Raw genomic sequence first — 25,148 nt, 5'->3', positions numbered from 1 at the left:
GTCTGAAAGGTTTGCACCTACTGGAAGATGATTTGCTGGGTAGTGGACCTAAGCTTCACGGTCCATGCCCTTTATCCAAGACCCAGCCTAATTCAATGGGCTCAAAACGTCCTCGGCCCAAATCCTCTAAGCGTTCAAGCCCCTTTTCGGGCCAAGGTCTTTCAAAGTCAGTCCATCTCTCAAAAGGTAAAGCCCCTTTGTTTTTTCCCATTAAGAGGCCCAATCTGTTGGTTAAGGCTAAGGCGGGTTCGGTCCTTCGTCCCATTCCAACTCCCCATTTCTCGATGGATGCCGGTGCTTCTACCTCCGCTGTGCAGTCGGCACCGATAGGTCTGGGTTCTGGCAATTTGACGTCCGCGTCTAGACTTGGTTTTTCTGGCCGGGTTTATCAGCGTCGGAAAGTTCGAAAATCTACGGCTGTTTGGAAGTCAAGTAGGGACAGGCCAAACCGAAGGTGGGTTTGACACTGAGTGGGGAGAAGGCTGGGCTTATTTCGATGGTTGGGGATGAGGCCTCCTTTCCGGCTTTTGAGAATGTGTTGTGCGGTGGGGGAGTAGAATCGGAAGCCCTTGCAGTTAGCCATAAGACAGCCGGAGGAGTTGGCGGTCGCATCTCCAGGGTCGGAATCAGATTGCTCTCATCAATCTGGGTTCAACTCAGATGAAGCTAGAAAGACTACCGATTTAGAGGAGAAGGGTTCTGTCGTTGAAGAAGGACCTACACTGGTTTTGTCGGAAGCTGTTGGAGGTTTGTTGCTGGCTCCTCAGGTTTCTAGTTCGCAGGAGTATGTTGTTTTGGGGAATTTCGAGTTTGGTATAGAACTAGTGGATCAGAGGCAAGAAGAAGGCACTCTCGAGCCGGTGATTTTTCCACAGAAGAGAGGGCAAAGTGGGCTACAAAACCGAAGCATCTTCAGTGGGATCTCAAGTGGAAAACCGCCTATGGGAAGATACAGGGGACAAAATGGAGGTTGGGGGTCTTCTTTAAATGACATGGTGGCTGAGGAGGGAGCTCATCTTGATTGTTCTTTGAATTTGCAACACCATTTTTTTGAAGGCCTCTTGCTACAAGATAAAGACAGGGATGTCCAGGGGGAGTTAGAGAGATATGAGCCGATGGTAATCACACCATTGGCTATGGAAGATGGAGAGGGGCATAGGGTGTCACCTAGATGGGTAGTGGAAAGAATCAAGAGATTTTATCCAATTATAGGGCTATCTTGTGGTGGTTTGGAGGACAAATTGTTGGCTGTGCTTGAGGAGATTGAAGCTGCCAGAGACCGCTCTTTGGCAACACCTAAGACTAATTATTTGTCTTCACAAGGGGCGAAAGGGCAGAGGGAATTAAATATGTTGGCTTGGTCTAACTTACGTGGAATGTTAGAGGTCTTAATGCGATTGAGAAAAGATTGGAGATTAGAGGGCTTCTTTTTTTTGATAAGTAATGATAGTTTTATTGAAAGCGTAAGGCGCCCCTACGTACACTAGAAGTATACAACAGGAAACACCTAACTAGAAAGCGAAAAAGAAGTGAGGAATTCAGCAAAGCTGATAGATAGAGGGTACAAATAAGCCATCGACCAAACATACAAAGTATGGAGAAACAACTCTAACACCTCCTCTAGGGAGCTTTCTAAATTCTCAAAACACCTAAGATTTCTTTCTCTCCAAATACACCAAAAAAGGCAAATAGGCACCATCTTCCAAGAAGTAGCACTCCCAGATCTCCCCGACTTCCACCAACAAGCCACTAAGTCAAGCACACTTCTAGGCATGACCCACGCGATACCAAAGCGTGAAAAAATGTTGTTCCATAGAGCTGAAGCCAGATCGCAATGCAGAAGAATATGGTCCACTGATTCCCCATCCCGCTTGCAAAGACAGCATCTATTCACAATAATTAAGTTCCTCTTCCTAAGATTGTCCAAGGTCAAAATTCTGCCTAGAGCTGCAGACCAAGTGAAGAAAGCTGCCCTCGGGGGAGCCTGAGACCGCCACACACACTTCCATGGGAACCGAGTACCTCCAGCACACATCATAGAACCAAAAAATGACTTCACCCTGAACACACCTTTCTTGGATGGGACCCATATAAGACAATCTGCCCTCTCCATATTTACCTTGGTAGAGCCCAGCCACTGGAAGAAAGAGGCAAAAACATCTACTTCCTAATCATGAGCCTCTCTAAAAAAACTCACGTTCCATTGAACGGACCCGCCCAAATTCTCCAAATTATCCGCCACTGACGCATCCTTCACCCGAGCAATGCCAAAGAGATCAGGGAACACTTCTTTCAGAATCGAATCTCCACACCACAAGTCATGCCAAAATCTGATCCTACTCCCATCCCCCACCTCAAATCTAAGGAGTTTGGAGAAGTTCTCCCAACCTTTCCTTATAAACTTCCACAACCCTACTCCAAACGCTCCAGCAACCTCTCTGGAGCACCACCCACCCCACAAACTTCCATACTTGGAGTCCACCGCGACTCTCCACCAAGCATCCCTTTCCATACCATATCGCCATAACCATTTACCTAACAGTGCACGATTAAACTGAACCAGCTTCCTAATGCCAAGCCCCCCGTACGAAATTGGAGTACAAACCTTCTCTCAACTTACCAGATGGTACTTAAAATCTTCACCCATGCCACCCCACAGAAAATCGCGCTGCAACTTCTCAATGCGAGAAGCAACACTCACCGGAATAGGGAACAGAGACATATAGTACGTAGGTAAGTTGGAAAGCGTACTCTTGATAAGGGTCACTCGCCCTCCCTTAGATAGGTATATCCTTTTCCAACTAGCCAACCGTCTTTCAACCTTCTCAATAACACCATCCCAAATACGAGTAGACTTGTAAGGAGCCCCCAATGGAAGACCCAAATACTTCACAGGCAAATAAGCAACTTCACACTCTAAAATGTCGGCTAACCTACCCACATTATCGACATTTCCCACTGGAATAATGCTGGATTTTGCCAAATTAACCTTAAGCCCCGACACAGCCTCGAATAAGAGCAAGAGAACTCGCAAAGCCCGAATCTTGGCGGAGCTAGCATCACAGAAAATCAATGTATCATCAGCGAACAAAAGATGGGAAAAAGAAGCACCACCCACTCTGAAACCATCCAACACACCCCCACTCACTGCCGCAGTAATCATGCGACTCAGCGCCTCCATAACAAATACAAACAAAAGAGGAGACAAAGGGTCCCCTTGCCTTAGGCCTCGAGAGCTGCTGAAAAAGCCGCATGGTGAGCCATTAACAAGCACCGAAAACTTAGCAGAAGAGATACACCGAGCTATCCACGAACACCATTTTCCCCCAAAGCCGCATCTCCTCAACATATACAACAGAAAATCCCAATTAACGTGATCATAAGCTTTTTCTAAATCCATTTTGCAAATGACTCCCGGCTCCCTTGATATAATACGGCTATCAAGGCATTCATTCGCAATAAGGATTGGATCAAGAATCTGCCTTCCTTGGATGAAAGCACTCTGGGATTTGGAGATAACCTTGTCCATAACCGTCTTCAATCTGTTGGCCAAGACTTTTGCAATAATCTTGTATATACCTCCTACGAGGCTAATGGGCCGGAAATCTTTGAGAGACAAGGCTCCTGGAGTCTTAGGAATAAGAGAAATAAAAGAAGCATTCAAACTCTTCTCAAAAACTTCTCTCGCATGAAACTCAGAAAAAACCTCCATAATGTCCAAGCGCACCACCTCCCAACAAGCTTGGAAGAAAGCCATAGAGAAGCCATCCGGACCCGGCGCTTTATCACCATTAAAAGCAAACACAACTTTTCTAACTTCCTCCTCCTCAAAGGCTCTCTCCAACCACCTTGCTTCTGACTCTAAGATGGCATCAAAGGAAAGATCATCCAACCGAGGCCTCCAACTATGCTTCTCCGAGAAGAGATCTTGATAGAACTGAACCACATGCTCCCCTATCTCTGCCGGATTGGGAGCATGCTTGGTGGAGACAAAGATGGCAGTTATCTCTAGGGAGGTGGTGCGAAGTTTATGGGGTTGCTATCATGTTGATTGGTGCTATTTGGGGGTCAATGGAGTGTCGGGTAGGATTTTGTTAATGTGGGATAGAAGGGTGGTGGAGAAAGTGGAGGAATGCGTAGGTAGGTACACTGTTGCTTGTTCTTTGCGCAACACCGGAGATAATGTAGTTTGGGCTTTTGGGGGGGGTTTATGGCCCGAATGATGATAGGGATAGGAATGATTTGTGGATTGAATTTGCTGGATTGATGAGTTTGTGGGAGTTGCTTTGGTGCATTGGGGGAGACTTTAATGTGGTCCGCTTCCCAAGTGAAAGGTCTAGTGGTGCCGGCTATTCCGCAGCTATGGAAGAGTTTTCAGACTTCATTTTCATGCAAAATTTGGTGGATCTACCTCTTGAAGGTGGCCAGTTTAGTTGGTCAAACAATTAGGAAGATCAAATATGGCCTAGAATTGATAGATTCTTAGTTTCTCCGGAGTGGGAAGAAAGATTTCCTGAAGTGATTCAGAAGAGATTGCCAAGACTTCTATCCGATCATTTTCCTTTGTTGTTGGATTGTGGGGCACCAAGAGGAGGTAACAAGTACTTTAAGTTTGAGAACATGTGGCTGAAACATGAGGGTTTTGTTGAGCAGGTTAAGAATTGGTGGTTGTCTTATGAATTTTCTGGTTTACCTAGTTATATTTTGGCTAATAAATTGAAGGCCTTGAAGAAAGATTTGAAGAAATGGAACGTAGAAGTGTTTGGTGATATAGGGAAGAAAAAGAAAGAATTATTGGAGGATATTCGAGGGCTGGATGTTATTGAAGAATGTCGTAGCTTAGAGGAGGACGAAAGGGTTTGTAAGATTGATATGTCGAGAGAGATGGAGAAAACTTTTCTTTTTGAGGAATTGAACTGGAGACAGAAATTTAGAGCTTTGCGGCTGAAGGAAGAATACAAATTTTTTTCACAGGGTGGCAAACTCACATCGTAAATTCAATCAAGTGAACTTTTTGAAGATCAATGGTGAAATTTCCAAGAACCCTGTGGAGATTCAGGAGCACATAGTCCAGTTTTACAACAATCTGTACCTTGAGAATTGTTCTTGGCGACCAAGGATGGATGGTCTTTCTTTCATATCTATTGATGAGGATGAAAGTATTTGGTTAGAAAGAGATTTTGAGGAGGAGGTGTGGGATGTGATCAAGGAGTTGAACGGAGACAAGGCACCGGGTCCAGACGGCTTCACTATGGCATTTTTTCAGAAGTGATGGGATATTTAAAAAAAATGATATTATGGCTGTTCTTGCAGAATTTCATTCTCGAGGTAAGTTTGAAAAGAGCTTTAATGCTACTTTTGTTTCTTTGATTCCAAAGAAGACTGGTGCCATGGGTGTGAAGGATTTTCGCCCTATTAGTTTGATTGGAGGGATTTACAAGATTATGTCCAAGGTCCTTGTGAACAGATTTAAATCTGTTTTGGACAAGATTATCTCCAACACACAGAATGCGTTTACTGGCGGTAGACAAATCTTGGATTCTGTGCTTATTGCTAATAAATGTGTGGATAGTTATATTCGATCGGGGGACCCAGGACTCCTGTGTAAGCTAGATTTGGAGAAGGCATATGATCATGTGAACTAGGACTTCTTGCTTTATTTGTTGCAGCGACGTGGTTTGGGGGAAAAATGGAGGGATTGGATACGTTTTTGTATTTCTACGGTGAGATTTTCTATTCTTGTAAATGAAACCTCATCGGGTTTTTTTAGTAGTTCTCGTGGTTTGCGACAAGGAGATCCTCTTTCTCCTTCGTTGTTTGTGGTGGTTATGGAGGCTTTGAGTCGGATGCTGACTGCTGCATTGGATCAAGGTAATTTGATAGGGTTTTCAGTGGGTTCCAGGGATTCCGAGGCTTTAGTTGTGAATCACCTACTGTTTGCTAATGACACATTGATCTTTTGTGGTGCTCAAGAAGAACAAATTCGACATCTGAGATGTATCTTCTTATGCTTTGAGGTAGCTTCTGGTTTGAGAATTAACTTAGGAAAATCAGAAATTGTTCCTACTGGTGAAGTAGAGGATGTCGAAGGGTTGGCTAATCTTCTTGGATGTTGGGTTGCATCTTTGCCTATGACTTGGGTTTGCCTTTGGGTGCCTCTTACAAATCCACTTCTATTTGGAATGGTGTTATTGAGAAAATGGAAAGGAGGTTGGCGGGATGGAAGCGAATGTATTTGTTGAAGGGTGCCTGGTTGACTCTTATTAATAGTACGCCTTCCAATATTCCTATGTATTACTTATCATTGTTTCCTATTCCAATGAGGGTGGCTAATCGTCTTGATAGAATTCAAAAGGATTTTCTTTGGGGTTGCAATGGGGACGAGACCAAATTTCATCTAGTGAATTGGAACAAGATTTGTATTCCTTTGCATGCAGGTGGGTTGGGAGTTCACAATTTCATCCAGTTCAACCGAGCACTCGTGGGTAAGTGGTTGTTGAGATATGGCAGGGAGAGAGAGGCTTTATGGCGATTGGTGATTGATGCCAAATTTGAGAGTCTATAGGGTGGGTGGTGCTCGAAAGAGGTGTTGGGTTCTTTTGGAGTGGGTGTTTGGAAACATATTAGGAGGGGGTGGGAGAAGTTTCGCAATTTTGTTCGTTTTGATGTGGGGAATGGATCACATATTAGTTTTTGGCATGATTGGTGGTGTGGGGATAGATCCTTGAAGCAATGCTTTCCAGCTCTTTTTAGTATAGTGAGGAACAAAGATGCAATGGTGGTGGATAATTTGGCTGTTCATAATGATGTTATTAAGTGGAATGTTCTTTTTACGCAACAAATCTAGGATTGGGAGATGGATATGGTCCTTTCTTTCTTCGATCGACTGTACTCCATTTCGGCTTGACATGGAGAGGATGACAGGTTAGTGTGGAATCGCTCTAAAAAAGGTTTATTTGAGGTGAGATCCTTCTATGAAGAGCTTATTAGGAAAGATGGCCCATCTTTTCCATCTTTTCCCTGGAAAAATATATGGCGTGTTAAGGCTCCAACAAGGGTGGCTTTCTTCGTATGGTCAGCAGCATTGGGCAAAATATTGACGCATCATAACTTGCGTAAGAGGAATGTTATAGTGATCGAGTGGTGTTGTTTGTGTAAGAAGAGTGGGGTGTCTATTGATCATTTGTTGCTTCACTGCGAAATCGCTCGGGAACTTTGGAACTACATTCTTATTTTATTTGGGGTAGAGTGGGTTGTGCCACGAACGGTGTTGGAGTTGTTGAATAGTTGGGGGGTGGCGATTGGGTGTGGTCGTGCTAAAGCAGCTTGGCGGTTAGCTCCTCTGTGCTTATTGTGGTGCATTTGGAGGGAGCGGAATGCGCGGCTCTTTGAAGATGTAGAGACATCTATGGTGGAGCTACGGAAGCAGTTGCTCAATACGTTATATATTTGGATAGCATCCCATCATAGCTTGAATGTTTTTACTTATGTAGATTTTTTAAAATTATTCTCTATTCGTTCCTTTTAGGGGTTCTCTTGTATACTTTCCGTGTATAAGGGTTGCGCTCCTCTGTGCTTTTTTTTGTAAATTGCAATTACTTATAAAAAAAAAAAAATCTAACAAAATGCAGTTTGAGAATAAGGAATCGCAGGGGCAGCCTTGGTTTTCAAACTTTTATGATCTTTGAATCATTTGGGAGGAGATATTGCTATTATTTAATACAGAGAACATATAATCCTTTTCTATACTCACCATAGTTGCAACTTCTTTGTTGCGTTTTATTCTGTGACACTTCCTGCTTGTCGTCAGCATTATAATTTTTATTTCAAAAGTTACTTTTTTTCTTTTGTTGAACTTGTGATGAGAAAGGCTAGTGTCAGAAGGACAGGTGAAAAAGTAGTTTATAGAATTATTAATTTTAAATTGAGTTGGTGACACTGGCCACAGCTTGGTAGGTGTTTCTTATTTGAAGTGCTATCCTGATACTATGCTTCTGTATGTCGTGTTTCTGCATTATTGGGATAAATTGACTTGTGGGAACTAATATCAGAAAAGATATCCATTTAACAGTGTTGCTTTGTTAAGAAATTCAAAATGCTTCTTGAAGCAAGAAAAGATTGTCAAGACTTTTCTCATTAACTGAGAAAGAAACTCAATGAGACTGAAAGTGAGAACAGCTTGCTCTCAGATTTTTACAATATTAAAATATTTGGGCTATCTAAGTTAATCAAGAAGTTTACTTAAATAAATCTCTGATCAATTTCCTGTGTTTCTACACTATATTTAAATAAAATCAGGTCAAGTTAGCTCAAGTAGATTTTCAGATAGAACTCTGTATATTTATTTTGTCTTAGATTGTTTTGGAGCTATTTGTCACGACATAGAAAAAGCGCTAACCACTGTAACACCATTACAATCCACCCACCTTATGTGGGACTTAACTTTACAGAGTAGTACAATCTCCCTCACTCAAATTCCTGACGTCTCCCTCATCAAGGCCCGTGTCATGATGCAATGTCTCAATGCTAAATGATGTTACTAGAGATAGAAGGGAAGAAGAGGAGAACACAAAAGAGAGAAAATGCTACATTGCTTCTTATTTCATTGAATGCTTTTGATTACAAAAGATATGAATATATAGGCTAATAGAGGGGAGCACATCCCACTAATCATGATACACAATCAGGAAATATTAAAGTGGAAAATATTGAGGAAATCAGGTAGGAAAATAAGGAAAGATATTGGAGAGGAAATCAATGGGATATTCTTGATATGCTGCAACGGCTCTTTATTTTCTAACACTCTCCTGCAAATTGATGGGAGGAACTTTCTTCAGTTTGTCTTCTGTGTCGGATCATCATCATGAAACCTTTTTTTTTTTTTTTTTTTGTGTTGACCCGGGTTTCCAAACTGTACCTCAAAAGCCAAAAATAAAGCCAACTATGGGCCAAAAGAAATTAAAGATAGGCTTGGGTTTTGAAACATTACCACAAAGCCAGGAATATAAAAGATAAAGTCTGGGCTTTTTAATTGTATCACAAGGCTAAATTAAAAGAAAGAAAGAGAGAGAGAGAGAGAGCCAAATGGCTTTAGAAGCTTGGGTTTTAAACATACCACAAGCAAGAGATTTGAGAGTGGGCCAAAAATGGGCCTCTTTTCTTTCTTCTTCTTCTTCTTTTTTTTTTTTTTTTTTTTGGGAGTGAAAGAGAAAATTTTGGGAGATGAAGATGAAAACTGGTATAGATTAGAAACTATGAGAGTTTCTGTGTGGATGGAGTTGGGATGTTGGGAGTGACAGAGATGAAGCTCTGTTTTTAGGCAGAACCTTGTGATGGGTGAGACGTGTTTGATAAAAGGGCTGAAAGAGTGTGCTTTAGCGAAGAAGAAAACCAAGATCGTGAGGTGTTAGCCAAATGTCTCTGATACCATGTAAAAATAAAATAGAAGAGATAGAAGGGAAGGTTGAAAAACGGTTGGCTAGTTGGAAAAGGTTATACCTCTCTAAGGGAGGGAGAGTGATCCTTATCAAGAGTACGCTCTCTAACTTACCTACGTACTACATGTCTCTGTTCCCTATTCCGGTGAGTGTTGCTTCTCGCATTGAGAAGTTGCAACGCGATTTTCTTTGGGGTGGCATGGGTGAAGTTTTTAAATACCATTTGGTGAGTTGGGAGAAGGTTTGTACTCCAATTTCGAATGGGGGGCTTGGCATTAGGAAGTTGGTTCAGTTTAAACGCGCATTGCTAGGTAAATGGTTATGGCGATTTGGTACAGATAGAGATGCTTGGTGGAGAGTCGCGGTGGAATCCAAGTATGGAAGTTTGTGGGGTGGGTGGTGCTCCCGAGAGGTTGCTGGGGCGTTTGGAGTAGGGTTGTGGAAGTTTATAAGGAAAGGTTGTGAGAATTTCTCCAAATTCCTTAGATTTGAGGTGGGGGATGGGAGTAGGATTAGATTTTGGCATGACTTGTGGTGTGGTGATTCGATTCTGAAAGAAGTGTTTCCTGATCTCTTTGGCATTGCTCGGATGAAGGATGCGTCAGTGGCTGATAATTTGGAGAGTTTGGGCGGGTCTATTCAATGGAACGTAAGCTTTATTAGAGAGGCTCATGATTGGGAAGTCGATGTTTTTGCCTCTTTCTTCCAGATGCTGGGCTCTACCAAGGTGAATATGGAAAGGGCAGATTGTCTTAAATGGGTCCCGTCCAAGAAAGGTGTGTTCAGGGTGAAGTCATTTTTTGGTTCTATGATATGTGCTGGAGGTACTCGGTTCCCATGGAAGTGTGTGTGGCGGTCTCAGGCTCCCCCGAGGGCAGCTTTCTTCACTTGGTCTGCAGCTCTAGGCAGAATTTTGACCTTAGACAATCTTAGGAAGAGGAACTTAATTATTGTGGATAGATGCTGTCTTTGCAAGCGGGATGGGGAATCAGTGGACCATATTCTTCTGCATTGCGATCTCAGCTCTATGGAATAACATTTTCTCCCGCTTTGGTATTTCGTGGGTCATGCCTAGGAGCGTGCTTGACTTAGTTGCTTGTTGGTAGTGACAAAATATTGTGAGAATGGCTGCCTTTGAGCCTTGAGTTCTGTCTATTATAAAGACTTTACACGAATGCTATACATGGAAAGAAAATAAATATCCCGCATGATTCTGGCCCTATACATATAAACCATATTCGGTCAAATATATGCCAACTATACAACATAAACTATACAAAATAAGAGATGGAGAAATAAGGAAAGAATCGGAGGAATTATGGACAGCACAGCTGTCCATTGACAGCCCCCCTCAAATTGATGCAGGGTGATCAACAAGCATCAATTTGCTACTTAGGAAGCAATGTCGATGACGAGTGAGAGCTTTGGTGAAAATATCCGCAATTTGTAGATCAGTGGAAATATGTGGAAGAGTGATAATCCCAGCTTCAAAGGCTTCCCGAATAGAGTGACAATCCACTTCAATATGCTTGGTGCGCTCATGATAGATAGGATTGGCCTTGATCTGAATAGCACTGGTATTATTGGCATGTAGCGGTGTAGGGCCGGTCTCAAAAAAATCTAACTCAGCAAGCAAACCACGAAGCCAAATAATTTCTGAACAAGCAAGAGACATGGCGCGGTACTCAGATTCCGTAGATGACTTAGAGCCTCGGTCTTGCTTCTTACTTTTCCAGGAGATCAAGGCATCACCTAAGAACACACACCAACCTGTGATGGAGCGACGAGTATCCGCACAACCAGCCCAATCAGCATCACTATAAGCGGCAAGACGAGTAGAATTGCTGGCAGGAAAGAATAAGCCACGAGCAGAAGTACCGTGAACATAGCGTATAATTCTTCGGACAGCAGTTAAATGTAGATGACGAGGGGTTTGAAGGAACTGGCTCACTTGCTGGACAACAAAAGAAATGTCCGGTCTAGTAATGGTGAGATAAACGAGACTCCCCACCAACTTCCGGTATAAGCTGGGATCAGCAAGTAAGTCGCCCTCCTCTTTACGAAGCTTGACATTTAATTCCATGGGAGTATCAACAGAAGGAGCCTCTTGAAGACCAGCTGTAGCCACCAAGTCACTAGCATACTTATGTTGATTGATAGAAATGCCGGCGGGACCACGATGCACCTCAAGACCAAGAAAATATGTGAGAGAACCAAGATCCTTCATATGAAAAGACCTCGAGAGATGAGTTTTGAGCTGGTCAAGTAAAATAGAATCGGAACCAGTGATCACAATATCATCAACATAAACCAATAGAAGAACAATACCCATGTCAGATTTCCGAAGGAACAAAGAGGTGTCATACTTGCTCTGCTTGAATGAAAATTGTAATAAAGTGGTGCGAAATTTATCAAACCAGGCCCTCGGAGCCTGTTTGAGACCATAAAGGGAGCGACGAAGCTTACACACATGTGAAGTTGGAGATGAAAACAAGCCTGGAGGGGGCTTCATGTAAATACACTCTTTCAGATCCCCATGGAGAAAAGCATTCTTAACATCCATCTGATGTAGAGGCCAATCATTGGAAGCTGCAAGGGCGAGAATCGTACGAACAGTTGTCATTTTAGCCACTGGAGCAAAAGTCTCTTCATAATTAACACCATACTCCCGATTATTTCTAAGAGCAACAAGCCGAGCCTTATAACGATCCAAACTCCCATCAGACCGAACTTTGACTGAGTAAACCCATTTGCATCCCAGAGGCACAACAGTAGGAGGACAGGGCTCAATGTCCCAGGTGTGATTAGCCTCTAGAGCGGCTATTTCTTCCTGCATAGCTTGTTGCCAACAATCATGCTTGGCAGCATGTGAGTAACAGGTGGGAATATCATAATTGGCCAATGTAGCAGTAAGAGCTGAAATAGAATTGTCAGCACTAGAAGAAGAAAAGCCATACCTATCCGGAGGAACAGACACTCGAGAAGAGAGACGAACCAAAGCCACCGGAGGTGCTGCCACGGACTGAATCTGGAGCGCGGTAGGATTAGATACTTGGTGAGCTACCGGAAGAGACTGTGGGCGGGAGCGTCTTGTATACACAATACCTGGTTTAAATCTGAAACTGACGGGAGGAAGATCTGAGAGCCACTCCTCAAAGGAGGGAAGAACCATAGTAGAAGATGATGGCAGAGAGGACACAGGAAAGAAATGTTGGTTTTCAAAGAAAATAACATTCCTAGAAATGCGAGTACGATGTAAGAGAGGATCATAGCAAACAAATCCCTTTTGACACACATTATATCCCAAGAAAGCACAACGGACAGATTGAGCAGATAATTTATGTCGCTCATGAGGAGGTAAATGAACAAAGCATACACAACCAAAAGTACGAAGGTTATCATAACTAGGTTGCTTAGCAAATAAGCGGAAATAGGGAGACTCCATATGTAGAACTTGAGAAGGTAAACGGTTAATCAAGTGAGTAGCAGTTTTCATAGCCTCTACCCAAAACATGGACGGAACAGAAGATTCTAACAAGAGAGTACGTACCACATCAAGGAGATGACGATTTTTGCGCTCAGCTACTCCATTTTGTTGAGGAGTAGAGGGACATGAACGTTGATGAAGAATACCCTTAGATGCCAAGAAAGCTTGAAACTCATTAGACAAATATTCACCACCGGAATCGGTGCGTAAAGTCTTAATAGAAGAAGGAAATTGATTGGTAACATATGCAAAAAAACTCAGTGAAAATACGAAAGACCTCAGATTTAGAGCGAAGGAAGTAGGCCCAAGTAAATTTGCTATGATCATCAACGAAAGTCACATAGTATTTAAATTTTTCATGTGAACTCACAGGGGAAGGACCCCAAACATCACTATGGATAAGGTCAAAGCAATGAGATGCCCGACTAGCATGCAAAGGAAAGGGAAGAATTTTGCTTTTACCAAGTTTGCAATAAGCACACTCAAGAGAGAAAGAAGAACTGTTTTTATTCCCAAGTAAACCAGAGTTCAATACATGAGATAAAATCTGAGTATTGGGATGGCCCAAACGACGATGCCACACCATACTAAGATCAGAAACATTATTACAAGCAAAAGACTGAATAGAAGAAACTGAAGAAGAAACTGGAACAGGCAAAAACAGTGGAAACAAGCGCCCCCTTTTAGGTCCCTTCGCGATTTGCTCCCCCGTTACTTGGTCCTGCACAACACAACCTTCACCAGAAAATTTAACATCACAATTGTTTTCAACTAATTGTCCAACCGAAATAAGATTGGTGGAAAGCTCAGGAGCAAGAAACACATCAGTGAGCTTAGAAGAAGCATCTCCGACAGCAGCTATTGGCAGAGAACTGCCATTGGCAGTCTGAATAATAGAAGTACCAGCATAAGGCCGAACATGACACAAAGCTGTGTGAGTAGGGGTCATGTGATTAGACGCTGCCGAGCCCACATACCAGAGTTTAGGCGAATGTTTACCTTGAAACCCCATTGCTGATAGAGCTGAAATCATAATCTGTTGCACCATTCCTGGAGTGCAATAATCTGGTGCAGGAGGGGTGGCAGGAGCAGCAGGAGGCGTGGCAAGAACTGAAGTCTGAAATGCATGGGCTGGACGATTTGAGGGACGAATACGACATTCTTTGATAATGTGGCCCTTCTTCTTGCAATAAGAGCAGAATTTTTTAGGACAATTAACAGCAATATGCCCAGACTCCTTGCAGCAAAAACACTGCAACGGTCGAGAATGCATAGGCCGTCCACGGCCTTGGGCAGAGAAGGCCACAGTTGCAGCCCTAGAACTGCCATGAGATTGCTCCAAAATAACTTGAGTACTAAGACGTTGTTCTTCACGAAGTAACTCACCAAAACAAACATCAAGAGAGGGAACCGGAGAGCGATTCAGTAAAGAGGAGCGAACAGGTTCATATTCTGGGCAAAGTTTCATAAGAAACTGATCACGCTGTGTAGTGGCGTGAAGAGTTTGAATAGCAGAAAGAGCGGCAGCAGGAACGTCCGCAGTAACCAAGGCCGCATATTCGTGCCAAAGAGTCAAAAACCCCGAGTAATAATCTTGGATGGAAAGGCTATTATGCTGAAACATGGCAATTTCATGTTCCAACTGAAAATGACGAGCATCATTAGCTTGATGATAAACCTTCTTCAAATAAGCCCACATGGCTTGAGCGGAGCGATGAGGCCGCAAGTGAGTGACAATATGAGGCTCCACTGAACCAAGAAGCCAGGACATGATACGGGCATCAAGCACAGCCCAGGACGGAGAAGACCCGTCAGCCTTAGATTTTTCAGAAGTTGACGATGAGTCGACATCCGTGCCATCAATATGACCCCAAAGCGCCTTGCCCTTGAGAAAGAACTCAAACTGAAATGCCCAGGTAGCATAATTGGTGCCGGTAAACTTAACACACACAGGAGCTGAATCCATAGGGAAGAAAGAGAGACTCAGAGAGACTCTGCCGAGAACTCCACTGAGAGGGACAACCCACACTGTTACCCAGAGAAGTGCCGAGAAAACCACCGAGAATCACACAGAGACTGCCGAAACCACTAACCCAAGCTGCAGAAAACTGTTTCGAGAGACTGAGGCCGAGAACCACCGAGAAACCGAGAAGCCACCGAGAAACCACCGAGAAATCGAGAACTGAGAAAAAAATCAGGAAGCAAAAAATTTAGTAATTGGGCTCTGATACCATGACAAAATATTGTGAGAATGGCTGCCTTTGAGCCTTGAGTTCTGTCTATTATAAAGACTTTACACGAATGCTATACATGGAAAGAAAATAAATATCCCGCATGATTCTAGCCCTATACATATAAACCATATTCGGTCAAATATATGCGAACTATACAAAATAAACTATACAAAATAAGAGATGGAGAAATAAGGAAAGAATCGGAGGAATTATGGACAGCACAGCTGTCCATTGACAGGTGGAAGTCTGGGAGATCTGGGAGCGCTACTTCTTGGAAGATGGTGCCTATTTGCCTTTTTTGGTGTATTTGGAGAGAAAGAAACCTTAGGTGTTTTGAGAATCTAGAAAGCTCCTTAGAGGAGGTGCTAGAGTTGTTTCTCCATACCTTGTATGTCTGGTTGATGGCTTATTTGTACCCTTTATCTATCAGCTTTGCTGAATTTCTTGCTTCTTTTTCGCTTTCTAGTTAGGTGTTTCTTGTTGTATACTTCTAGTGTACGTAGGGGCGCCTTACGCTTTCAATAAAACTATCATTACTTATAAAAAAAAAAGAAGAGATAGAAGGGAAGAAGAGGAGAACACAGAAGAGAGAAAACGCTACATTGCTTCTTATTTCATTGAGTGCTTTTGATTACAAAAGATATGAATATATAGGCTAATAGAGGGGAACACATCCCTCTAATCATGGTACACAATCAGGAAATATTAAAATGAAAAATATTGAGGAAATCAGGTAGGAAAATAAGGAAAGATATTGGAGAGGAAATCAATGAGATATTCTTGATATGCTGCAACGACACTTTATTCTCTAACACTCCCCTGCAAACTGATGGGAGGAACTTCCTTCAGTTTGTCTTCTGTGTCGGATCATCATCATGAAACCTTTTTTTTTTTTTTATTTTTATTTATTTATTTATTTATTTATTTTTTTTTGTGTTGGCCCGAGTTTCCAAACTGTACCTCAAAGGCTAAAAATAAAGCCAACTATGGGCCAAAAGAAATTAAAGATAGGCTTGGGTTTTGAAACATTACCACAAAGCCAGGAATATAAAAGATAAAGTCTGGGCTTTTTAATTGTATCACAAGGCTAAATTAAAAGAAAGAAAGAGAGAGAGAGAGAGCCAAATGGCTTTAGAAGCTTGGGTTTTAAACATACCACAAGCAAGAGATTTGAGAGTGGGCCAAAAATGGGCCTCTTTTCTTTCTTCTTCTTCTTCTTCTTCTTCTTTTCTTTTTTTTTTTTTTTTTTTTTTTTTTTTTTTTTTGGAGTGAAAGAGAGAAAATTTTGGGAGATGAAGATGAAAACTGGTATAGATTAGAAACTATGAGAGTTTCTGTGTGGATGGAGTTGGGATGTTGGGAGTGGCAGAGATGAAGCTCTGTTTTTAGGCAGAACCTTGTGATGGGTGAGACGTGTTTGATAAAGGGGCTGAAAGAGTGTGCTTTAGCGAAGAAGAAAACCAAGATCGTGAGGTGTTAGCCAAATGTCTCTGATACTATGTAAAAATAAAATAGAAGAGATAGAAGGGAAGAAGAGGAGAACACAAAAGAGAGAAAACGCTACATTGCTTCTTATTTCATTGAGTGCTTTTGATTACAAAAGATATGAATATATAGGCTAATAGAGGGGAGCACATCCCACTAATCATGGCACACAATCAGGAGATATTAAAGTGGAAAATATTGAGGAAATCAGGTAGGAAAATAAGAAAAGATATTGGAGAGGAAATCAATGAGATATTCTTGATATGCTGCAACGGCTCTTTATTCTCTAACAGTTACTAGGTTGCTCTGATACCATTTTTTTTTGCGACTCAAAGAAGTGCTACTATATTTGTACTAGTACTCCAAAAATATTAGTCAAAGTTACTATTTGAGTTTCTTAAAAGTACTTATAATCACTTCACACCCATGTAACACTACCACAGTCCACCCAAGTCCCAGCCAATGTGAGATGTAATTTTCTGGGGTGCTACACTATTGGTAACAATGTATGGTGAAGTGGTAAATTCCTTTCTAAGATGAAGTTTCATATTGCAGTCAGTTTGTAATCCAACACTTGGTGGCATGTTAGTAAAATCATATCCGGTGAAATTGGGAGTTGGTTGAATTGAAATTAAGTTCCTTTTCGCTACTTGATTGTATTTGGAATTGCATCATAAATGGTCCTGAAGTTGTGCATTCACATATTGAACCCTAGTATGAAGTTGTCGGCCCTCCCGCTGTCTGTAGGATGTTTGGCCCACTGAATCATGGTTTTTGGCTTCTTTACTCTGCCCAAGGACTATTGTATGTTTTATGCAAGCAGATTCCAATACTTTTATATTTTAATGTCTTCAGACTGATATTCTTTCTTGCTTTACTAAATCTATATTGTATTGCTTATATTCCTCTTTACTTCCTGTGTTGTAGGTTTCCCTTTCGATCATTATAATTTTGGTTTGCAAATTTGTAACTTTTAACTCTGTTACAGGGTGATGTTTATCCAGTGGAGCCATATGATGACTTGTCAATGAAACAAGTTCTTGATGCTCATTGGGGTGTTCTCTATGATGAAGATGTAAGATACCTATATATGTTTGAGAATCCTTTAATTTGTTTTATAATCTTTTCTGAAAGATAATTATGGAACTAATTCAAAGTAAATATATGCCATGTAGAATATGTGCTAGGTGTACAAATGGAATAAATCACATATTATGGTAATTTCAGATTATTTGACACATTTGTTATTAGCTCCTTAAAATCTGGGTCATCTTAACTCAAATGTAGATGCTGTTCAATCACCTTATCTTAATGTTGTCTGCTGATATTGCCTAGGATGAACTCAACAATCTGCTGATATTGTCGAGATAGTTTGATAAGCTTTATTGTGAAGATGCCATATCAAAATTGAGCTTTTATTTGGTTGCTCTATGCCATTTTCATTAATGTAAATGAGCTTTGATATTTTCTCTATATATTCAGTCAGTCAGTAAATAATTTCGTTACGGAGTTCTTTCAATTTCATATAACATGTGGGCGACAGGTTGGTCTGAAAGTCAAATCATTAAGTTTGTTCACATTCTTTGTTAGTGAATTGGTTTCTTAACTATAGTTACTGTTATCTTTTGAATTTGTTAATAATCCGTGTCATAGTTCTTGTTTTTGTTTTACTTGTACCACTAATTGGAACGTGCTAAATGTAATACTACAGTCAAGTGGGCTTCAGTCACATACTTTGACTATGCTTGTGAATGACTGTCCTGGAGTTCTCAACATGGTCACTGGGGTTATTTCTCGAAGAGGTTATAACATTCAGGTCAGTTTGGTTTCAAGTGGTGGTCATCTTTCTAGCTTTCTGGTTTTGATGCCTTCGCTGATCCGATAGTTTCATTCATATACAGAGTTTAGCTGTGGGGCCTGCTGAAATAGAGGGGCTTTCCCGCATTACAACTGTTGTTCCTGGGACTGATGAATCAATTGGCAAGTTGGTTCAACAACTTCACAAGTTAATCGATCTTCATGAGGTAAGGGGTACGGAATTAAATGCTGCGAATGTTTAGTGAGACTTTACAAATTTAATTTCAAGTAATTGAGTGATAGTTAAAAGAATTCCTGAAAAAAAGGAAAAAAAAGAAACATACTCTAACCACATCCAAGTTGGGAATGTAAAACTCTTAACTTTGTGGGTAGTTAGGAATTAATTTTTTTTTGCAAAGATTTAAGGATTTCCTAGTAATATCTAAGGTAACTTTGTGTGACACATGGTGGCGTGTCTGATGTGATTCCCGTAGGAGGTTGCCGTTTGCGGTTGGGGATGTAGAGCCATTTCTTTGTGGAGGCTAAACCTTCTGTTTTTCGGTGGTGAAAGCGTTAGCAGAGCTTCGGGTGGAGGAGAAGAGGAAAGGATTCTTAGGGGTTGCTCTTTTGGGGACGAGATGCACTGCTTGGCTGCTGTTGATGGTGGAAGAGGTATTCTGAAATCCTGGGTTTGAGGATTTTGTCAAATCCTTAAGGGTGGGGTCTAAGGCGATCATCGTACAAAGAGGTGAGAATAGGTCCGGTCAATTCTTGAAGGTAGCGGTTTACGCTGTGGGTGGCCGGAGATAGCTAATTCTGATTCCTGAAGGCCATGATGGGCGGTGTTGGAGCCATGTTTCTTGAGAGCTGAGCAAAGCTCTGGCCTTTCTTGAAGCTACAGATGGGTCTTCGCCTTCTGGTGGTCCTTTGACAGGGAAGAAGTTGGGTAAGAAAGTAGGATTTCTGTCGTTTGCGGAGGTGGTGCGCTTTGCAGCAACCGTCTCTATCCTGGGTTGCCAGCTTCTAGTTTAGACAACGGGTTCGCGGGGTGTGGTAGAGGTTGAAGACACACGACAGGTGGTGGACTGGTGCAAGTTGGAGAAGTTTCGTCCTCTAGGTATGGAGATGGAGGTGGTTCAGCATGCGGTGGATTGCTTCGCTCAGGAAATGCAAACGCTTGGTCCCCTAGGTAAGAAACTTCATGTTGATGATTGTTTCAGTTTTTGAGACTTCAGAGGTAGCTCAGCTTGCGTCAAGTCTAGGGCTACAGAGATTGAGGTTGACACTTCAGTGCAGGAAGAGTCTGGTGTTTTCAGGAAGATTCTCGAGCTATTTGGATGTTTCTCCAAGGCTTTAGATTGGGTTTGTGGGTTTTCGAAGAGATTGGGCTTTAAGTCCACTTTTGGGCTTAAGCGTAAGGTGGGTGATTTTGTGGCAGGCTGGGTGATTAAGGGGTATAAGTCTGCACTCAAAGGTTTTCGGATTCGGGTTGGGTCTAGTCGGTTGGTGTTTAAGCCCAATGCCAAGAGGGTCATAGGTCCCGACCTAGTTTTTGGGCCTGTAGCGTATTCTGTGGATACTAGTCTTGAGCCCTCGTTGGGTTATGGTGCAGATGCGGGGCGGGTCTCGGGTCCAGGTGCGAGTCCAAGTCTTCAGCGGCCATGGATGCTTCTATGGTTACGGGTATTGAGCCTTCGTTGGGTTATGGTGCGGTTGTTGGGTGGGTCTCGATCCCAGAAGCATTTCCAAGTTTGTGGTCTTCGGCGATGATTCTAGGTACTGCTCCGACCTTCTCTGATCCCGTTCAGACGTACTGTAGACCAGAATCTGTTTTAGCGTTTTCTGGGTGGGATTTTACTGTTTTGGCGTCATATGTGCACGCCTCTTCTTTCCCTTCTACGCACATCTCAGCACATTCCTTCCCTACCGCTATGTCCCTTATGTACAAGTCATTGGTCCACCTATTTTTGAGTAAGAACCGGGTATTGAGGGGTCTTCCTTGGTGGTTTTGGAAGATACAGGTTCTGAGGAGTTTCCTTTAGTGCCGGGCTTCACTGTTGTTGGGTCAGATTTTTCGGGGGCGGCAGCGTTGGGTGAATGGCATGTCTCTCGCTTCCCATGATGTTGGAGTCTAGGGCACCTATCTATCCGTCGGAGTCTAAGTCAGTGTTGAGGTTTTCTCAAAAGCAAAAGGATACGCAACTTAACAAGACTTTAATTGCTGAGTCTTTGGTGGCGATCACCGCCTCTGCTTTTCTGCTGGGTCCTCATTCTTCGCCTCCAATGGAGACCGAGGCAGGTAGGAGCCTCCATTTCGGCGTGGGTTCCTTCTTTTGCATAGTCTTTCTTCCCCGCCAATTGAAGTGAGTGAATCTTCGAAGGGAGGTGATTCTGAAGAGGCTGCAGTTTCTCCTGGGACAGTGTTTGACGCTACGCACCTTCAAGCTTGTGGGGATTTCCTTTGTGGGGAACGTGAAGGGTTCTTTGGATGTTATGGCTCAAGTGGTTGAGGGGCAGCGTCTTCCCAATTTCCACTCTTAAGATTAAAGGGAAGATAACTACAAAATCTTTAATGCGATGTCAATTATGATACTAGAAGTCTTGGTTCTACTCAAGGCAAAAGCAAGAGGGCTCTTGCTATGATATAATGTTGCTGAGGGTGTGATGTAATGTTGCTGAGGGTTTTTGGGCTGGTTTTTGCTAGGGTGTTTTGGGATTTTTGTTGTGGTTGGGTCTTTGCGGCTTTTTTCTTGTTTCTCTTGTTTCTTTTGCCTTTTCTATTTTTATGTCCCTTTGTATACTTCTTGTATGCTTAGGGGCCTACACTTTTTATAAAAAATTTCTGATTACCTATAAAAAAAAAACTTATAAAGTTGTAAGATAAAAATCAGGTGTTGGGCAGACTAAGTGTTGCCTGTTAAAGTGTCCCACATCGCTAAGATTTCCTTCACTTGGACACTTTAGAAGTCATGGTGTCCCCTCCTCTTTCAAGGCGTCTTTTGAGAGTGAGTAAGGCCCATGGGCTTTTACATGGTATCAGAGCAGGTTCCTTTGACAATGATGGGCCTTTCCCTCCCGTTGTTGAACACGTGTTTGGCCAAAGATGCCACACGTGAGGGGGCGTGTTAAAGTGTCCCACATTGCTAAGAGATCCTTGTCTTGTAGACTTTATAAGCCATGGACACCCCTCTTCTCTCAAGGCGTCTTTTGAGAATGAGTAAGGTCCATAGACTTTTACATAGTATCAGAGCCACAGGTTTCTTGCGATGATGGGTCCTTTCCCTTCCGTTATTGTCCACGTGTTTGGCCATTAGTTGCCACACGTGAGGGGGCGTGTTAAAGTGTCCTACATCGCTAAGATTTCCTTCACTTGGGCACTTTATAAGTCATGGTGTCCCCTCCTCTTTCAAGGCGTCTTTTAAGAGTGAGTAAGGCCCATGGACTTTTACATTGCCTTGGGTTGGGCAGAATGCGTTTTAGAGCTAGGTCTAGAAGGGTGGGCTGTAGGTCTTTTTCTAAAAAGACCAGTAATTCGGGTCTTAGAAGAGTGGATTACTTTAAGAAGGCTAAGAAATGCGGGTTAGCTCTGGTTCATGGTTCTGACGCGGGTATGGGTTCTGTTCCTTCGGGCTTGGGTGCCCCGGTGCCGAAAATTGTGGGTTTTTCTTCAGCCTCTCTTCCGGAGTTAAAAGAGCGCTCCTATCCCTTTCCTCCAGTTTTTTCTGCCACGGAGATTCTCAGGGAAAATTCCTCTTCTCCGTCCAGTTTGAAGCTTCTAACGTGTCGTCGTCGGCCGTTACTTCTGTTTCCGAGGGCTTTGGTGTCTCTGCTTTGGTGAGGTCAGCTTTGGGTGGGGATCCTCCTTTGTCGCCTTCGTCTGAGATGGCTCCTTCTCCGGCTCTCTTTGGGTTTGATTCAGCTCTCGGCGATTGCTCTTCAGGCGCGGATGCTTTAGTGAAAGGCTGCGTTTCTCCTTCCCTGTGATGTCGGAGTTTGGCGCGCCTATTTACCCGTCGGAATCCAAGTCGGTGCTTACATACTCTCGGAAGAACAAGGTTGGCAAATTGGATAAGCATCTGCTTGAAGAGGCTCTTGAGACTTTCAGTGCTCTCAAGGAGCTTTCCAGGCCGCTTTGTGGGGTTGTCTCCAAGCCCTTGTTAGCTCCAAAGTCTTCGGCTGCTCAAGACGAGGGCTATCTGCCTATCCTTCGGCGTGGCTTCCTTCTCCCAAGCGGCGTGGCTCTTCATCCATCAGAAGTGGGAGTGGTTCCACTCTCTTCGGTCCAGTCTGTGCTTGGGTGGCCGTCTTTAATGTCTTTCTCAGAGGTGGGTAAATCTTCGCGGGGAGGTGGTTTTGAAGAGATTGGTGATCCTCCCGAGGCTGCGATTGATCTTAGCTTCTGTGTTAATACTTTAGGGGTCTCCCACGAGGGGAATGTGAAGGGCTTTCTAGACTTCATGACTCTAATTGATGCGGAGCATCGTCTAGAGGCTTCAGTTTCCGCTTCTAAGTTTAAAGGGAGTCGTGAAGTGAAGAACTTAGAGTGCTCGATTAATTATGATGCTAGAGGTTTTTTTGTTCTAGTAGGGGCAAGGCTAAGCGGCCTAATGTGATGTATTAGTCTTGGGGTTTTGTGGGCTGGTTTTGTAGGGGTTTTTTGGGTTTCCTCTGTTTGGGTTTTTGGGGTGTTTTTTCCCCTTCCCCTCTCTTTCCTGTTTTGGTGTCTTTTTGTATACTTCCTGTATGCTTAGGGGCGCCTTTACGCTTTTTATAAAATTTACTACTTACTTATCAAAAAAAAATCAGGTGCATGCTTTGCTCCTTATGTTCAATGGAAATATAGTCTTCAGAAGCCAAAAATTATTGTATTGGTATCAAATCTCTAAAATGGGGATACTCTTATCATTTTGATGCATTAAAAATAATCAAGTCTTCACTCTTGTCATCCATCTTTTACTTTTAACACTCGAAAGTATTTATTTTCCTATTTGGTTTGGTGGAAAAAATCTGAACATTTGAGCTTTGAATAAAGAATAAATGTGAAAAAATTAGCATTTAAGAAAAAAGTTGTCAGATTTTAATAATCGGCTATTCCATTAAGGGTCCAAGGCTCTCTACTCATCATTGGATCTTTTTGTTATAGTGAAGTTTGAGAAAATTCTGCTATGCCTAGACTAGTTTTGGGAAAGGTACTATTGTACACAATATAAACATGTACATTCATAGATACATGTGTTTGTGTGTGTATAGATCTTCCTCATCAGGAGAAAGATTTCTATCGAACCAAACAAAAAAGAAAATACTTTCCTAAACTTAAGTATTGCCAAACAAAATTGAGCTTCAATAGAATAGTTATTTGAACTACTGCTCTTAATTTGTTTTATTACCAAAAGAGTGCAGTTAATAAAATGGTCACTCCTATCTGCTTGCATAGGGATGCTGTCCTTAATGCCGTGACTGGGTTTCCCAATTCTTGAACACCTAAATTTGTGGGTCATTATTGACAAAAAGCAAGGTGGTTATTTCTTCAGGTTCGGGATATTACTCACTCGCCATTTGCAGAGAGGGAGCTTATGCTGATAAAGGTTGCTGTGAATACTGCTGCTAGGAGGGACGTCCTTGATATTGCCAGCATTTTTCGGGCCAAAGCTGTTGACGTGTCTGATCATACCATTACCCTTGAGGTAAGAATTCTTACATATCTGTCTATCTATTAGCATGTTGTTACGCCTTAGCATACTTTCTGTAGGATTTTAAAAGCAGCTTGAATCACTGTAATGGCATTCTTTCCTTTGAATGAAAAGTAGAATTCTGATCCAATCGTCTATTGAGCATAACATTATCTTGGGAGTTAAGAAAGGGCCCTTCCTGTGTGTGTGCGCGCGCGTTTTTTTATTTATTTATTTATTTTAACGTTAAAAAATCTATTTAGCATAGATGTGACAGAGAGGCTTGCTCTGGAAAGCTTAATATTTTTAATTTGAACCTCCATAACATCAATACCATTCAATATGTAAGAGGATAGAGGAATGCATTACAATCAGAAGAGAGACTATTCCAGCATTGGAAAAGTCTGTCGAAAAGAATGATAGCTTCTACAGAATACCATTTTCACAACTTCACATGGCATATAACTTTATATTTGTTAGGGGCTCATAAGAGCTCTAAGTTCATGACTTCACATGGCAGATATCGCCCGGAGGCGCGGGGTGAGGGGGTGTATTGGGTGTTGGTTGATTGTCAGTTGATCTCATAAGACACTACTTTTTTGTATGAGTGGGTGGTTCTTAAACAAAGATCCAATGAAATCTCATCTTTCCTCTTTTACCTTATTGACACCAATCATGATATGGGAACATCTGTAAGAATAATGTCGTTCCCTTCTCTTATTAGCTCTCCATCTCACTGCCAATTACATATTTCTAGGGATTAGGTCTAGTTGGAGGAAACAATTTTGAAGCATTTCAGGGGCAATATGAGCATGACAAACACCTTTGCCCATACTCATGAACCTGCTGAAATTGAACAGCTCCTCAACATCATCTGCAACCCTAACCTGCTTTACTCATTCTAGTTTATTTAATTTGAAACAAGGAATTACTTAAAAAATAAAAAATAAATATAAATAAATAAATAAAATTGAAATGAGGGATAGAGTGTCTATTGGTATAGACATTATTTGAAAACTGACAGTTGGATGGATGGATA

General features: G+C 42.2%; 1 protein-coding gene across 1 annotated transcript in view; it reads left to right on the top strand.

The window, feature by feature from the left end:
• Window positions 1–25,148, top strand: part of LOC133851721 (acetolactate synthase small subunit 2, chloroplastic) — a 43,951-nt gene that overhangs the window by 11,727 nt on the left and 7,076 nt on the right. The window contains exons 7-10 of the mRNA XM_062288274.1: window positions 17,632–17,718; window positions 18,355–18,459; window positions 18,545–18,667; window positions 23,972–24,124. Of these exons, the coding sequence (XP_062144258.1) occupies window positions 17,632–17,718; window positions 18,355–18,459; window positions 18,545–18,667; window positions 23,972–24,124 (468 nt within the window). The remainder of the gene's footprint in view (window positions 1–17,631; window positions 17,719–18,354; window positions 18,460–18,544; window positions 18,668–23,971; window positions 24,125–25,148) is intronic.

The sequence above is a fragment of the Alnus glutinosa genome, chromosome 12 (assembly GCF_958979055.1).
Source record: "Alnus glutinosa chromosome 12, dhAlnGlut1.1, whole genome shotgun sequence".
In the NCBI taxonomy this organism is placed as follows: domain Eukaryota; kingdom Viridiplantae; phylum Streptophyta; class Magnoliopsida; order Fagales; family Betulaceae; genus Alnus; species Alnus glutinosa.
The sequence above is the reverse complement of the archived record's forward strand: the minus strand, read 5'-3'. Positions and strand labels throughout refer to the sequence as shown.